Source organism: Taeniopygia guttata, chromosome 6, assembly GCF_048771995.1.
Source record: "Taeniopygia guttata chromosome 6, bTaeGut7.mat, whole genome shotgun sequence".
NCBI classification, from domain to species: domain Eukaryota; kingdom Metazoa; phylum Chordata; class Aves; order Passeriformes; family Estrildidae; genus Taeniopygia; species Taeniopygia guttata.
Window position 1 is genome coordinate 22294240 of NC_133031.1, and position 17477 is coordinate 22311716.

At 43.1% G+C, this 17477-nt stretch overlaps 2 protein-coding genes, 1 long non-coding RNA gene and 1 other non-coding gene across 4 annotated transcripts; 3 read left to right on the plus strand and 1 right to left on the minus strand.

Moving 5' to 3' along the window:
• Nucleotides 1-1513: 1513 nt before the first annotated feature.
• On the plus strand, nucleotides 1514-2463 carry LOC115495788 (uncharacterized). Its single transcript, XR_003961123.4, has 3 exons — nucleotides 1514-1711; nucleotides 2011-2039; nucleotides 2258-2463. It is a non-coding gene; the product is annotated as an uncharacterized lncRNA (long non-coding RNA).
• On the plus strand, nucleotides 1554-1623 carry MIR202-2 (microRNA mir-202-2). The gene has a single exon (NR_049094.1). It is a non-coding gene; the product is annotated as a microRNA mir-202-2 (primary transcript).
• A 7863-nt stretch (nucleotides 2464-10326) lies between the features above and the next one.
• On the plus strand, nucleotides 10327-12057 carry LOC115495848 (homeobox protein vex1). Its single transcript, XM_072931419.1, has 3 exons — nucleotides 10327-10396; nucleotides 10552-10748; nucleotides 11411-12057. The coding sequence occupies exons 1-3, from the start codon at nucleotides 10327-10329 to the stop codon at nucleotides 11771-11773; spliced, it is 630 nt and encodes a 209-aa protein (XP_072787520.1). The 3' UTR covers nucleotides 11774-12057.
• A 1902-nt stretch (nucleotides 12058-13959) lies between these two features.
• Nucleotides 13960-15734, minus strand: LOC115495849 (homeobox protein vent1). The gene is made up of 3 exons (XM_072931567.1): nucleotides 15501-15734; nucleotides 15038-15324; nucleotides 13960-14529 (listed from the first exon to the last, which is right to left on the minus strand). Exons 1-3 carry the CDS (start codon nucleotides 15688-15690, stop codon nucleotides 14170-14172), a joined length of 837 nt encoding a protein of 278 aa, XP_072787668.1. The 5' UTR covers nucleotides 15691-15734; the 3' UTR covers nucleotides 13960-14169.
• Between the last annotated feature and the right edge of the window lie 1743 nt (nucleotides 15735-17477).

Sequence of the window (17477 nt, forward strand, 5' to 3'; positions counted from 1 at the left end):
CAGAACCCAAAGAAAAGCTGAAAGAATCAATTGTATCTTTATAAAAATCTAGAGAAACATACATCCTAAACTGAAAAACAGATTATTTTTTTTTTAATTGAAGGTACTGTATACAAATCAGAATGCAATGACTGTTTCTTATGACAGAACCTGAACAAACTGAACCTGAGATTAGAAAAGGAAAACCAGGAAATTGAAAAAACTTTGAAACCTTCTGACACTGAAAGAACACACAGTGAATTTCAGGAGTGTCCAAACTTATGAATAAGCAGCATGTAACAATTAGTATTGTGACTGCTTGTGGCACTGCTCTTCTCTGAATTAATTTGAACCTCTTCAAACAATTTTAACTGATAACTTCAGATTTCTAATATATAAACCAGATTGCATAGGAGACGAAACGCAGTTTTATAATGTAATAAATGACCTAAAAGAAAGACAGCAACTTGAAAGCAAATGGTTAAAGAATTTTTTAGCAAATAGGACTAAATATGGTGAAAGATGTTTCCCAGCCTTGGCATCCAGCAGGGAGCCTCACTGGTGCGTGGATAAGCAGAGGAAAGCCTTGTACACAGACCTTGCTATCTCCCAGTAAAGTCGCATTTGCAACTGAAGGACATTGATAGAGATTCTCAAAATAGTGTGCTGGGGAAAAGGGGGGTGAGTTAGACTGAAAACACAGCACAGGCTTTGAGAACAAAAGGTCCTCTCACATATTTACGCTTTCCAAACTCCATTGATGTATGTGAAAGAAAACACAGACGATAAATTCTCGTTCTCAGCGCACGTTTCAAGACATCACTTTAATTATTCCTATCACTTCTGTTGTCTATTGCACTCCCCCAACTTGTGAGCAACGCTTCCCATGTTTTCAGCAGCACTTTTTGTGTACCCAATGTGCAGGTGCAGCAAATACCTTGGCAAGGGGCAAAGCGATTATCACTTAAGAAAACAGTAACACTGTATAGTTCATTCTTCTTCAAGGTCTTGAGCAAAGCATAAATTCACATGAAAACGAAGTCATTGCACTTCAGGCATCAGACAGCGAACCAGGTAAGTCTTACTGCTGCTTGTAGCACTGATCTTACCATATTTTGCAATTTATAGAATTTTTCTTTCTTTCTCTCCTGCATTTATTCAGTAATTCAATAAGTATTTTCTCAGGTCTTAAATACAGAAGTATAAAATATTTTACAATAGTGCAATATACTGAAAAGGGGATATTGTTACTAACTTGTAATTAATTTTCAGGTCAAGTCTACAGAGCTGCACTTCATTGTTTCTGAGAACTCTGCACTTTCTGGTATGTATTTCAAAAATATGCACTGACAAATTTTTAACTTACTAAGTACTCTTGAATCCTATGCATTAATGTTGGTTATCTCATATTTCAACCTCTGTTTTAGTCTGCAGTAGTTCTTAACAGCCTTATAGTTCAAAAGAAATGGTACTGTGTAAAGAATAGAAACTTTTTATTCTCCCTAACATTCACTTTTATATTCCAGGTTTACTCTTGCCGCAAGTGGAGTGAATCATGATCTGGCTCGTTGTTCCTTTTTCCTATGCATATACTTCTTTGAGAATTGCTTCTAAAGAGGTATAGGGCATGGGAAAATGGGGCAACTGAGGTACTCAACCACTCATCTCAGGCAGCATTGTGAAGGCAACGGCAGAAATGTTTTGAGAAAACAGATGGGCCAAGAAATGAAAGGTAAATTTATGAAACTCCCAGTTAATCCTCAAAACTTGTGTAGAAGGACACTGGCACTATTTACTCTGATCGAACATCTAAATCTTGGTTTGCTCTTAAAATCTGATTTATTACTAGAGTAATATTTTAAGCATTTCTCTAACTACATTATTTAATATGCCACTTGGTCTAATGTAAAGCACATGCATTGGTAAGAAGTTATCGCTATAGTCCTTATTCCTACACATCTCCAATTGAAAATAACAGAAATGCAGTCACACAAACTGCCAAAAATGCCACTCTTTGTCCCTGTCTCACAGGTGCCAGGATCGGCCGCCACTGAATCCAGGTAATGCTGACTCCCGTGTAAAGCACAGCCATGCAAATGCTGCCTAAGTGGGTTGTCTGTAATACATCAATTATTCTTAGATTTTATCCTTTAAGATCCTAAGTACCTTTTACATGATGCATGCATGTGTGGAATTGCAAAGTCTTATCTTGTAAAACTCGGTTAATAGTAAATCAAATTACAAACATACTAATTTTTTTTCTTTCATTCACCCACAGGTGTCTTGGAGGTGGAAGTAGAAGCTCTTTGCTCATTTCATTTAGTAGAAAAACAAATTTTTTATGTTTCTGTTCCATTGCTTTCATTTACTCTAATAGCAATGTGTCACATCAGTTCTGGGGGGAAAATACTGCTGTCATGAAACAATGTAACTGTACATAATGCATGTCAAATAAATATCTAATGTTTCAGTCACAGATCAAAAGTTTGTGTTACACTGCATCACAGTTTCTAACAAGTGCTGTAAAGCTGTGAGCTCAAAAAGAGCAAAACAAGGTGCATTACAAGTCATTTAACCTAGTGGTTATTGTTATGTTACACTGCTCAAAATTAAATTAATATTTTAGAATTTACTTTTTATCTATCTATAATATAATAGTGTCAAAGGACTATTCTATTTACATATCACTTTTCTTACAATAAAAATTAATTTAAAAACATACATCCACAACCATATCTTTATTCACCAGTTTCATATGAAAGTTTGTGATAAAGAGAGCTTGTAAGGGGTTTTTTGAATATAAAAAAAATTAAATCTATTTATAGTCATTAAAGTCAAAATGAACCCCCAGAATTACTGCACAAGACACTGAAAAAGACGTACAAAACAAAGTATAACTAGAGACAACCCCCCCATATAACTTAGTTTCTCATATTTCACAGAAATTTCACATTAATATAAAATTTAAAAAGCAATTGCACCACAAAAGTGTACATTTTACCTTTAATACATCTCTTTTAAAACTTAGCCTATAACAAATCCGAGATTCCTATTAACAGGACTGCAACTGATTCCTTTTTTTCTCATGGCACAGAATGCACAGCTTAAATTCAAAGCTAACAGAAATAATAATGTCATCTTGGCCATTACCAAAAATGGGAAATAAAGTGCTTAAATTGGCACTGAAATCTATAAAAATAGCAGGCCAAATATCAACCATAACAGTAGTAGTGGAGCAAGCAGCAAGATTGAACTGAACAACATGAACTGATAAACAAACACCTCTTTTATATGATTTTGGGGTTTTGTATGATTTGGGGTTGTTGGACTTTTTGGAGTTCTTGTAATGCTTGTAAAATAATTTAACAAGAGCAAATCTAGCTCTCCCTTCTAACACCACTGATCCCACCTTCCATGGCGAAGGTGAAAACTTGGCAGGCCATAACATAACCTCTAATGGTTCTTAAACTCCAGACATCAGTCTCTGTAAGAGTCCCTAAAGTGATGAAACAACAGGACATATAAATGATAAAACTCTGAACAGGTATTGGCACCAGAGCTACCAAATCTGAAGGAGGGGTGGGACAGCCATGGGACAGAGAAGCACAGATAATTTACAGGGTTTCTAACCTCTACACAGCTCATGCTTAATCTTTCAAACGCAAACCACAACCCTATGCTTAAGCACCTTTCTGAACAAGGCTGAAAGGAGAGTAAAAGATGTGGTTAAAGTGTGGGTGGAGAGATCTTCCCCCCATTTTTCTTTGGCATAGTGCAAGATACACTCTAATTATATAAAAAAAAAAATTATTCTAAGAGGGAACAATAAACCTAATACATAAGGATAGGATGATTCCATTCTGTAAGATTTAAATAAAAAGACAGAATTTTAGCTATAAATGTATTTTTCACCTCCTAAAAAGATCACGCTAAGATGAACCTACAGAACAATGTGAAGAAAATAACAAAAAGAGGTACGTGTCATGTTATTGAATAGTAAATACTCAGTGGTGTAAAATGAAGGGCTAGAAAAATGTAAAAAACATTGCAATGCAAAGGAAATCAGTATTACGGGTTGTACTGTTCGGCAAGTGCATCACAGTTTATATCACTGAGTTACACAGGCAGGGAAAGCTTCAATGAAGTTCCTTTGCACAAATACATTTTGTACCTGCACAAACAGGCACCGCTGCATCAGTATAATGAAAGAAATGAAAGCAGAGAAGCAGAAGTTGCTTATGCTGGCAGGACAGTTAGGAACTTCTTTGGAACTGCAATATGAATAAAAAAATTTTACCCTTCCCCTGTATCCAGTTTGCCTAATACAAAATACCCATGACAGATGTCCTCGAGAAAAATCTTCATCTCTGCCTATTTCAAAGACTAACAGACACTTGTAAATTAAATTCACCTCTAAATACCACCTGTCAGCCCTGCCATAAGTGACAGTGGAAAGCAATAAGGAATCATAGTTTGTACATCCAAATAGAGGGGGTTTGCTACAAAACCAACTCAAATGGGAGCAACATACTATACTATGAGCACTTACATTCATTGGTTACTGAAACTGAAGCTAAATCATCAAATACTATTCCAGCATATACATGAAATTTTCTTTTTTATTTTTTTAGGAAGCCAAGGTCAACTTCATTACTCCATGTGAACAAGAGAGGTGCAGCTCTATATGAAAAACTGAGCAGATTAAACAGCTCACTGATGCTGAAAAGGAGCAGTCTGTCATACCTTTCTCCTCCTCCTGATTACCTTGGACCAATTCAGGCTAATTTTCTGAGCCTCAATTAATTCTTACCAAAGACAGAAAGAGTAAAGAGAAAAATTCTTGGCTTTGTGGTCAAAAAAAGTAAACCAGAACAAATTAAGTCGGAAAAAAATCCACCAAAACTACTTTGTATATTAGTCTTTGCTAACATCATAGGGTTTTTTCACAAAAGAACTGCAATTTAATGATAATTTACAGCCCATGCATGTGAGCACAGAGAGAGAGAGGAAAAAAAAGCTCAGTTTGGAACTAGCCCGAGTGTTCCTTGCTCTAGTACATAAATGCTACATCAGTTTAATAATGAGCTCTAATTCCTCCATCTCTCAGTACCTGGCCGGACAGTGGGACTGCACACAGCCCCGGGGAGGATGCGCCGAGGTTCAGCACCGCCCGGTCCTTCCCGGCCGGGGCCGCTCCGCGCCCGCGGCGCTCCCGCTGCTGCCACCGCCCGGGCGGGACACGGAGCGGCGAACCCGGGACCACGCGGGTTCCAGAGGCAGATGGGGGAACGGAAGGACTGGATGTTTATGGAGTATATTGGAAGACAAGATCTATTGCTAGGATGGAAGAATTTGGGGCCATCAGGGTTTTTTTCCTGAGCTCTTTCCTTTCTGCAAGCCATTCATTTTAATAGTACAACCCCCTTCAGAACTTGGGCTTACAATGCTTATTCCTGTCAGTAAAATGTAGCTTTTACCACTATTGATAGTCAGCTTTGATATGCATCTACGCTGTGGATTTTTTTTTTTTTTAAGTTATCTTTGTAACTATTATCTGTCCCTTCTGAATAGTTACAAACTACCACGGGCTTATAAGTAAAAACATACTGGCATTATTCAAAATTAAATCTAGTTCATAAAACATGCCTTACAATGTGGACTGAATTTTCAGTCCAATAAACTACTACTATTTTAGCCCATACTCCTCCATTCTGCAGGACCAAAGCCTCAGAGCTATAGGTAAGAGAAGCTGGACATCAAGTGAAGCGAGGAAAAAAAAAAAAAAAACAACTTTGCAATTAAGAAAGCCTAGTGACACAGCAAACAGGGACAGATTTTCCATGAGATGGGACAAAATCTCCCTGCATTTTTTTTTTTTCCATGCTGTTATAATATGTCGAGGGGGTTAAATTAAGGTTAAGCAGTATTTGAATGTTAATTCTAAAAATTAAGTATTGTTTTACATTAAAGGGAGAGAGGGGAGAAGATGATATCCATTATCTATGGCTAATTCCAGGAAGCAAAGCACTTCCCACCCAGGGACACGCGGCGCTGCCCCAGCGCGGTGCCCGAGCCCGGCCCCAGCCCGGCCGGACAGCGACACCCGGCTGGGGCAGAGGGCAAACTGCTGGAAAAGATGGCAAAAATGAAACCCTAAAAGTAGAAGTTGTATTCAAAAATCAGTGTTTATTTACTAGTGAGTTACATCTCCATCTGCACATCAATCACTTCTGACCTGGTTCTGCCTCAGTCTCTCCATCTGGAGAAAGTGAGGAATTATACTGACCCACTGACTGCAGAGACACCTGAATTTACTTATATAAAGCAACAAATATACTCACTACTGAATGAATCATCCTGGTTCTTCCTCCTCCCTCTCACGCTTCAAGCATTGCTCTGCTCAAGTTAAAGAGCTCAGCCAACTTTTCAGTGAGTGGGTATATATCCAAATTGTCTAAAAAAAACCATTTTATTTTCTTTCTCCCCCTGTTTCCTGCTGGCTTAGAAACCCAAATGGACTCCCTTATAGATAAGAGAGCTACCTAAACTCAGAGCATATGAGGAAAAGCGTGGCCAGAAAGACAGAAGCAGGAGTGAATCAGTTCCTTCCAACAGCAGAGCTGGTAGTTCTACTCAACACGTTTCATTTAGATAGGCATGTCTGCTGTATGAGATAGAAATTAATGTAGTTTGTAACGTGTTTATCTTATAAATGTCTTTAATATTTGTTAAAATAACTGAATAACCTGCTTCCAGAGTTTTTCATTGCTAGCATACTGACAAATCCTACTACATCTTCTATGCAGTAATATTTTTTGTGCTCAAACCAGCACCAGAAGAATAATTGTTGCTTTGCAGGAAATTATCTTGACAACTGATGAATTATTAAAAACATTAACAACTATGAGACACATCATAAAGTTATTTGAAGAAGACACTTAAATAGACAATAAAAAGCAGAGCTGTGTCACCAGACGTTCTCACTGAGGGCTCTGTCAAGAAAAACTGTCATTAAATCGCAGCAGTAAAATGTGGAACAGTTGCACCTCCACTACACTTACAGCTACCATTTATATTCAAAGTTTGAGTCATCCTGGATTTCGTAGCCCACCGTTCATAAAAAGTGCTGATAATCAATGGAAAAATGGGATTAAATGTTTCATCACAGGTTCTGACGAATGCTAATTGCTAACCAGAAACACACGACAATTACCTTTGACTTGTAATTGCTCTCAGTTGATGGTCGCTTATGACATCCAATCACACCATCAAAGTCCTTTTAATGGGAGTTTTGCCTCAAGCCATGACCTGTATCTTATGCAAATCATCACAATGACACTCTAGGGCATGAACATTAGCATACTTTAAAATAATGTATTTCAAGCATATTTTTGCTGGTGTTTATCACCTTCACAGCACTGATACTTCCAGTTTTGTTGAGCTTCCCGTTTAGTTCTAACATTGCAGGTCAAATGACAATTGGCAAAAATAAAATAAATCAATCACACACCACAACACCCCGGGCCTCTAAATTTTAAATATCAACCAAAGGGAACATAACAGAAAGGTCTTAGAGAGGTAAATAATCACACTAACAAGACCAAAACCCATTAAAAACAAAACGTGTATTGATTTTCTAACATGATAGAACACTACCTACCTTTAGTGCAGTCACATGCCAGCACAGGACAGTTTAGTCATTATATCATCTACTTCTGTTTACAATAAAAGAGGCAGTGTCTAAAATAACCACCAGAGTCACTTTCATTGTATGTCTGTACAAGGTTTTCTGAATATAAAAAGTAGGAAGGAAGCCTCACAACCTAAATCATAGTCTGAAAGACTGCTCTCCTTAGAGGTAAATAAAATATTGTATTAGCTTCCTATGTCTTTTGAAATTAGGGCCTTTCTCCTGAAATGGTGCAATCAATTATTACAATATAGTCAAATAATAACATGATCAATGATCGCAGGATAAAAAACCAAAATACCCACAAATCAGCAGGTTTCATTAACACTAAAAGACAAATATAAAAACTGTCATCATAATGGCAAAAACTTCATTGTTTCAAGACATTTGTTCATCTATTTAAAAAGCACAATAATAATCAAAAACTAATTAATATAACAAAGGAACCATATCTTACTAATTCTTCTGGTTAGATGTTACCTGTAACGCTAAAATTACAATGATCCACCTCAGAAACTGTCTAGTACTTGTTCATTTTTCCAGACCAAACTTTACTTTCCCCAGGATTAATTTGCAGGGTTATAGGACTAGGAAACAGGCTAACTAAAAAAGAATGGTCCATTATTTGGAATGGTCCTTTTCAAACAAATCGTCCTGAACATACTATCATTCCCCAGTAATTTTTACTATAACCTTACGGAAGCTAAGAGGGGGAGTGAGGCGGCGTTGGTGGTGGGTTTGGATTGGTTTTTACTAATAAGAAAAACTGTAACTTTCAGCTTGCATCTTAATTGCTTTTAAGAGCTGCAAATTGCTGTGGGCAGAATCAGAATCACATGGAGACAATACAACCACCGTCTCTGTTGGCTTAATCAGAAGAGTTTTTCTTTAAAACTAAGTGTTAGGTCAGCCAAGTCATTGCTTTACCTCGAATAGTATGTAGTCACCTACTGGAAGTATCGTGTTTATTTAAAAAAAACCAAAAAACCAACAAAACCAAACAAAACAAGACTGCTCAGGTAGATATTCAAGACATGGTGTTTTTTTTTTCTTTTTATTACAAGAGCAAAATACTTTATAAAAGCAGATGAGTGTATATATGAAGAATATTCAACATCAGAGTAAAAAATTCTTACGTGTGTTATGCTTCAGCATAGTTAACAAAATTACATTGCATTTTTTGGGAAGAAATAATAATCTTCCTGAGAAATACAGAAAACTAAGAAGAGAGAGAGCTGCGAGAGTAGCATTATCTTACTTATGCCCTCTCACTATAAATACATCACCCTCCGTAAAAGGGGACATGAATTTCTTTGAAGTTGAAGAATTAGCACGTTGTCTCAAACATGTTCCGCTCCGCGTGGAAGCTGCTTCATTATCTCTGACTGTATAAACTCAAGCAGCGGTGACTGTTTACTGAAACAACCTGTAAATGTGTTAGCCCGTGTTTGCAGAGGATAAGGACTGTGCCATCCCAAGCCCACTTCAGACCGTAAAAGTGGTTCTTTTCTCACCCTTATCTGAATCATCCTTGAACAGGCTGCCTCTGAACAGAGCTTACACTCCTCCTCTTTGATCTACTTCATAAGAACATCAGAATTGTTTACTTTGAAATGCACACATTTCTTTCTTGGGATGCAGGGGAAAAGAGATGGCGTTTTAAGACATGAGCAGATACATTCAAGCGAACAAGTAATTTTCCCAGTGTCTTCTATCCTGTCCAATATCCTGACAAATAACTGTTCGTTGCATAATTTTATTCTTAAATAAACTCATAGGCATGAACTCAAATTATTCAAAACGCCCCATCCTGTTTTCTGAAAATGACCTAACAAATCGCTATGCAAATGTCCGCCCTCTAGTTTCAACTATTCTCTCCCTGAAGGCGTCTTAAAATATCTGATTCTACATAAACTGAAGTCAACAAGCGTACCTAAGACTTCAGAGAAAGATGAGAGTCCTGACTGCAGCACTCTGCCTCATGGACAGCACCAAGAAATAGTGAATCCTGGATTTTTCAAGTAACTCCAAGCTCAAACAACCTCTACCCACCCAGACTTAGAGAACAGAGTTGCTCACAGGCATATTGGTAAGATACTGTATCAGTGTTTCTTCAAGACTTCAAGATTTCTATCTGATGAAGGCTTGTTCCTACCTCACGTCCTTACTTCCTTTGCTGATGATAGGAAAGGGGATTCTACCAAGCCTTTCACCAAACAGGCAAAAGGCTCGCAAAATTTGGGTATAAGACTCATAAAAGAGGCTTCTCCCTGTCCTTCTTTGTTATCTGTCCCTTCTGAATCCTCGTCCTTCATAGCAGAAGATAAAGACTGGAAATCACGGGGGCCGAGGGCAGCTCGAGCAGCGGGAAGAAGCCCAGGCCGTGATGCAATTCCCAGCACCTACGTGGTGAGACGGCTCCGCGCTGCACTTGGCGCCAGGTCAGGCAGCCTTGAGTTCTGCAAACTACTGCGCTCGGAGATTAGGCGGATGTAACAATCACCTGAAAGGGGAGATTAAAGCGCTTCTCAATGAGGTCCTTTGTCCCCGGCCTCATTTGATGCTCTGGGTCTTTTCAAACCATGCCGGGGACGGCGCTTTAAATGTTTGCCCCGGCATCCGGGGCGGCTCCAGTGAGGGCCGGCGGGGCTGGGGACATGGAGAAGGGGCCCTTCTCGGTGGAGTGGCTGGCCCAGAGCAGCAGCGGCGGAGCCCGAGAGATGCCCGGTGAGTCCCGGCCGTGCCCTCTGGTCCCCCCGCACAGCGGCGGTCGCGGCGCTTTCGGTCACCGCGGGCGGGGCACGGCCGCCGCTGTGTCACACAGCCCGCGGGGCCCGCCGAGGGAAGGGTCCCCCCTTCAGACGCTCCATCTGTCCCCGCAGGCTCGGCCCGGGAGCGGGAGGCCGCGGAGCGCCCCGGGCACGGAGCGGTGGCGGCGGGCGCCGCGCCCGGGCGGCCCCGCACCAAGTTCTCGGCGGCGCAGCTGCAGGAGCTGGAGCGCAGCTTCCGCGAGCAGCGCTACATCGGCGCCGGCGAGAAGCGGCGCTTGGCCGCCGTGCTGAACCTCTCCCAGAGCCAGGTGAGCGCGGCCTCGCCCTCCGCCCGAGCGGGACACCGGCCCCCGGGGGTGGGAGCCACCTCACAGTCACCGTGGGACGGGGCAGTGACAGTGACAGTGACAGCGACAGTGACAGTGACAGTGACAGCTCCCGCCCGTCAGCCTCGCCCCGCTGGCAGCAAACGGGGCTTGAGCGAGCTGCCAGCCCTGCCTCACCCGGCACGGCTGCGCCCGGCTCAGCTCCGAGTGCTCCAGGGACAAGGGGCAATGGGAAAATGGTGAATGCAAGTTCAAAAGCTGAAACTTCACTGGGGGTAAAAGTACTTTTGCAATCTCCAGAACCTCAGTTTTCAGGCTAATTCTTTCTCATGGGTATGTATCTATTTGACATTATTTTTGTACAGGACTACCCCTACCCTTTTAGCCCCACTGAGCAAGTCTTGTGTTACAGCCCTGGTCCATATCTGAGTGTTGGCTTGCCATGTATCATGGAGTCTTCATGGTTCAAGTCCTCATCATGCCAAGACAATTACTCTGCATTAAATATAGGTCAAATTTGTTAACCCTACACCTTTACTGTTAATGCATTCTGTTACTTTGACAATAAGTCTGTGTTCAGGGTATATTGCTACAAGGAAAAGGGATAAAGGGCTTGGTTCTTGACTCTTTTTTCTTATCCTCAGATAAAAACCTGGTTTCAGAATCGTCGTATGAAGTTCAAACGCCAGACTCAAGATGCCAGGATCGAAGCTCTTTTCTCCGGCTTGTTTTTGCCCTATCATTGTTACCCAGACACGGCTACATCCAGCTATCCTCATGGGGTGGATGTCAATGTCTCTGCTACCTCTGCTGTTTCCCTTCACCCAGCTGTGCCAAACCCTGCCTTGTTGTTACCTTCTGTTCCAGCTCAGTCTCTTCAGCCAGTTTTGCCAAGTCCAGCTTTACTACTGCCTCCCGGGCCAGGATTATCTTCTGTGCTTCCAGCAGTGACTCTAACCACCGAACATAAAAGACTGATGTTCCAATCAGATCTTCCTTCCTGTTAAAAATGTGAACGATTATCTGTAATCTCAAAAAAGTGCCAAATACCTCTAAGAGTAACTCTTTAACTTATTTGTTTTATTAAATAAACTAAAGATTCTTTGAATTATTTTTAACATAAAAAAACTTGACCAGAGGAGAAAATAATTTATGCATATTAGAGAAGTTAGACTGAGAGTGGAAGTGGAGGATATGAAATCTCTTTATTCCTACAATTTTCACCATGCTGCATAGAAATTTCTATATAAATTTTCCTATCTAAAAGTTTTCAGAAAATAACCTATAATCATGTGGGGATATCCACTAAAAAAGTGGGGTACTGTACACACTGAAATTTATATAGTAACTATGTCATTTAATAGGCAATTGTGGGGGTTTTTAAGGAAACATTTCTGCATTTAAATTAAAATGTTACTGAAGGTAAAAACGCTATGAACAAAACTGAACAAGTTGCCCAGTAGTCTCTTTTATGTGTATATTCTGCACCATTCTTCAAGTGGTCTCATCTGCTTTTTGATGGACATGTTGTATTTATGCACTAGAAGAGAGATAAAGGTAAAGAATTAACAGGCAAGCATGTATGTTGGTGCCAATGTCAAGCACACTTGCAATTTAAATCTGCTTATGAAAACGAATTGTTCATCAATTCAGGTCTCTTGGGACACTCAAAAGAAAATATTTAATTTTTTACTTCCAAAAGTTGCAGCTGTAACTTGATAGCCTCCCTAATTTTTAAACTGCAGAATTAGTTTAGCCTTGATTTTAGGAATACTTAGGGCTGTTCCTAAAAGTCACAAAGCAAGTTTTATGGAAAGCCAAGCCTTTAGACAATGGGAAACCAGAGACCTTATATCTGTATAAAGCATATGTGACTACATCTCCTTCTCCAATCCAGACCAATCTAACTTGCTTGCTAGGTGATGGTTAGCCTACTCTGCAGCTGTAAAGAGACAAAAATCTTAACACAAAACAAAATAAAAAACCACCACCACCAAGAACTAAACCCAAACCCTCCATTCCTCTTCTCACAAGGTAAAAAAAAGGGGCCTGCTGCAGCTTTGTGCCATGCATTCCCTTTCCCCTCTCCTCCCTCCACCCTCCATGGCTTGCCCCCCAGCACCCCCCTCCATCACGTTTGGTAGACAAAAGGGAGGAGGGGAAGCTGGGAGACACTCGAAGGACTTTCCACCATGCCCCTTCTCTGTGCCCCACCAGGGCAACACCCTGACACAGCCAGGCAGCTGCAGGGACGACCTGTGCATTTCTAGGTCACTTAGAACACACTTCACAGAAAATTCTCTCTGCCTCTTCTAAGTATTTTTTTTCACAAGTGAGAAGCCCCTAGGCTATTACATCGAAACTCATACGACTCACTGAATTAGAGAGCAGAGGGTAGAAATTTAGACTACACTGCAACAATCAAGTAATGTATTTCAAAGGCCTTACAGGTAAAGTAACAAAACAAAAATTAATTAGATTTAAAAATTAAAACCTAGACTAAGAAATAAGTGTTAAGTAAGCACTGTTGGGAGTGAACACCTATCCCAGGAAGAACTACAAAACCCCCACATTTCAGGATTACTAAAACAAAACTTGTTTAAAGGGAATAGATCAAAATGCTAAAAAAGTGCAAATTGCCAAGTATGCAATTATAATTGTTTTATAGTGGTGAGACAAAGGCCAAATTTTCAGGCTACAATTCCAATCAGATGATATGGCTTTGAACCAGACACAATTACACCCAAATTTTTTTTGCCTAGAGTTTGCTTTGTTAATTGTAAAACTTTAAACTTCCATAATGAAGGCCTGATCAGTTAATTCCTGTTTAAAGATATGCTGATTTAATATTATTACCACTGCTTCACATGGATGATGGTACTGGATTTTTAATATTAGATTTATATCCAGAAGAGAAACTCACTGGCAGGTTATCCTTCCCCTGTAGGATTTACTTAGCTCAAAGCACAGTGCAGGGCAACTGGATGCAGTTGTCTGTATCCAGGCAACCAAACACTCAACAACAGACAGACAATCTCGGTGGGACAGTAGGAAAATCAAGAAAAAATTTAACCATTAATTCCATTACCTTTACACAGGAGGACAAGTGACCACTGCAGTTTTCACTGCACAAGTGCAGTCTTTTATAGAGTTGACACATATAACACTATTCATATTTTATTTATATATATATATATATATATATGCACAATTTTGAAAAACTAGGGGGAGCAATGAAAACCATCTACATAACACATTTTAGACTAGATTAGTATTTTAATATTAATTATCAAATATAAAATTATTCATGTTCACATTTAACTTAAAATAATAGACATTCGTCCAAATTAGGTAAGAAATTCTGAGCATGAAATACATTACAGTATAAAACACTGCTTTATCACTATAATGCATATACTGGGTGGCATTGCCTGTCCATTTTGTTCTGAATAACCGGATGGAAAGAAGGATGAGGAAGAAGGTGTTGATGGTAGTAGGGCAGTTCATTTGCCATAAAGTGGTAGGTGCTTTGCGATGCGTCGTATCTGGGAAAGGAGAAGCTGAACTGCACAGCAGGCATCGGGGTGAAAGGCAGGAGTCTCTGGTGCTGGGCAGTAAAGGGGTAGTGGAGACCGTCCTGAAACAGAGCTGGTGAGGTCCCCGGGGCGTAGCTGTGGAATGGAACAGGGGACACGAGGCTGTGCTGGTGGTCCTGTATCTGTCTCTTCAGTTTCATCCTCCTGTTCTGAAACCAGGTCTTGATCTAAGCAACAAAAAGAAGGGGGGGGGATGCAGAAGACAGATCAGGGACTTTGTCTAAGGATAATGAGCAAACTATGAACAACTATCTCAGCTGCTTTTGCCATTTTGCTTCAGACAGAATTGACACAGCGGGACTGATGCTTTTGCCCTACTTAGCAGGAGGCAGAGGATCTGCGGGATGTAGAGGAAGAGTGGTTGCGTTCAGGGATTTTACAAGAATCAATTAAGAGTCTTTAAGACCAGTTTTGAGCTCTGCATGGTCTACATGCAGATCGCCGTATATCCAGGACAGTTTATCTCACTACGAAATAAAAAAAAACCCTTGATGGTTTCCCGGAAGAAAGTGCTGCAAATTCCCCAGAGTCCTAAGTCTTTAATCCCCGAGGGAACCCACAGCCCCTACTAAACTCAAGAGTCGGTTCATCTCACGTAAGACAGATATGGACCCGCCGACCCTGGCTGCTCCTGCCAGGCGGGGCCGCGAAGGGTCTGCTTCCTGCGGGACTAACCTGGATCTCCGAGAGCTGCAAGGCAGCCGCCAGCTTCCTCCGCTCCGTGGCGCCCAGGTACTTCTGGCGCTGGAAGGTCTTCTCCAGGCGGCAGACCTGCTCCGAGGTGAAGGCGGTGCGCGCCCGCCGCTGCCGCCCGCGCTCCCCGCCCGCCGCCGCGGCCCCGGCGCGCTCCCCGCCCGCGCTCTCGCTCTCGTAGCCCGAGGACTCGTCGGCGCTGAGCCAGCCGCCGTCGGGGGCTGCACGGGAGGAGGAGGAGGAGGAGCGGCGGTGAGGCCCCTGCCCGGCTGGGGCAGCGCCTCCGCCGCCCCTCAGCCCTGCCAGGCCGTTGCACCGGCGAGAGCCCGGACCCCGGCGTGTCCCCAGCCCGCTCCCCTCTTCTCGGCCTCCCATCCACCTCTCCCTCCTCACCCACCTGTCTCCGACGGGCAGGGGTCGGTGATGTCCCGGGGATCGTCTCGGCTCCGCTCCGCCGCGCAGGGCTCGCTGTCCGCGGGCTGGCCCGGCTGGGGGCTGCTGCGCCGGGGCTTGGCTCTGACCAGGAGGGTGGGACTGCCCAGAGAGCTGGGGGCGCGGGGAGGGGGCGCACAGCAGATGTGGGGCCTGGCCCCGTGGGGCTTGGTTTCTGCCGAAGGGATCTGGGCCTGATTCATGGCGGAGAGGGGCTGGGCGGCCCACGGCCGTGGCCCGCTCTTATATGGGCGCTCCGTCCCGGGAGAGGTCGTTTGTAAGTGCGAACACACATCAAAGTGGGAATCGAGCAGAGATAACAGCTACCAGCGAGGAGGAAAGTTCACACGTCTGGCAAATGTCTACAGCCCTTGGCTCCAGCTTGTCTGCGGGGCCGGGGAGACCCCCTTGAAGTGCAAAGCTGCCCCTCTCCCCTGGAGGGCAGGGCACGGGCAGCCCCAGCCCCGCAAGCGGGCGTCTAAAGACACCGTGGCTGCCGGTGGCAGGGCGGGTTTACCGCTCCCTTTTCGATCGCGGGGTCCCACCCTGCACAGATGCCCGAAACCAGCCCCGAGACCCACACCCGCGGCGCCGAGGCAGAGGCGAGGGACAACAAACCTCGGGTAGAGCCTCTGTCAGTCCCACCGTCCTTTTTCCTCCCTGGGAAAAGCCATGGGGGGCCAATGTCAAGAAGTCCCTATCCACGGGGCTCAACCCTCACTCTCCGGGCCAGAGCCAGGAGGGGGTGAGCAGAGCCTCGGGCCCTCTCAGCTTGAACTTGGCGCCGTCTGTCTAGCCAGAAAACGCAACCCATCTCCCCAATCGTTTAGTGATCAAAGCGCTAAGTGAGCAGGGGAGCTCGCACCTCATCAGCTTCATACTATCCCAATCCATGCGCCGCTTCCCGAGAAGAACGGTGCTCTTGTAATGCAGGGAGGATACCGAGACATCTCCCAGCACAGCTTGGCTGGAGGAAAGGAGCATTTCGGCAACTCAGCCCGTCTCCAGGTTCTCACTTTGCTCAACTTCACTGGGCTTTTGGTCACGCCGTAAAAAATACCACACCAAGCACGAGCACACCGGCAGTAGCGAAACTTTAATAACTCGCATCCTAACTCTCGCTTAAAGGAAAACGGAAGCGAGAGCAAATCCCTCTAACTGGGTAAATGCACTGATAAGACCTCAATTTCAATGACGATTCCAAAATCCTCAGAGCTCCTGCTCGGATGCGTCCCCGGAAGAAGTGGACACCATAAGCCTGTGTCTAACAGGGAAGTAGTTTGTTTCTTTCTAAAACACAGCAATAATCTAGGTTCACACACACGTGGGCAATGTGAAGAGGAAAAAAAGAAGTTAACCAAACCCCAAAGTAAACCACCACCCCAGTTTACTATGAAAATAATTTGGAAAAACCTCATATTCGTTCTGTTAATTTTCATTGTCTCAGGTGTTCCCGTAACTCCGTGGCCGCGGGAATGTGTAGAGGATTATCGACCCCTCCCGATCCGACAAAGTCGGCTTATCCCCACACTGGCCCCGGGGAAGGGATAAAATCCAGGCACCTGAGCAATGCAAACACTTTACCAAGCCCACAGAGCCCAAGAGCTGGATGCCTCCTGGAGCTTTGCTTGCAACACCATCCCCTCAGGGCAGGGATGGGAAAGGTTGTTGTTGCCTCGGCACAGTCCCGACAGAGAGATCGCCCTGCTCTTTGAAGGGTGCTGGGCCCAGTCACTAAAGGAGTTTCACTTACTGCTGGCGCAAGACTCATTTTGGCTGATATTCACAAGAAATGCAAATGCCCAAGCAGCTGAATACATCTGGACCCCGCCCTGGATCAGAACCGCACGCCACTGACCCAACCAAAACCACTGTAACACGAACATTTAAATCCGAGACACATTTCAGTCAAGCAGGGATAAGTTCTGTTCCCCAAATGAACTAAGAGCCTGCACATTAGTTTTAATAACTTCAGGATGTAATAAATGTT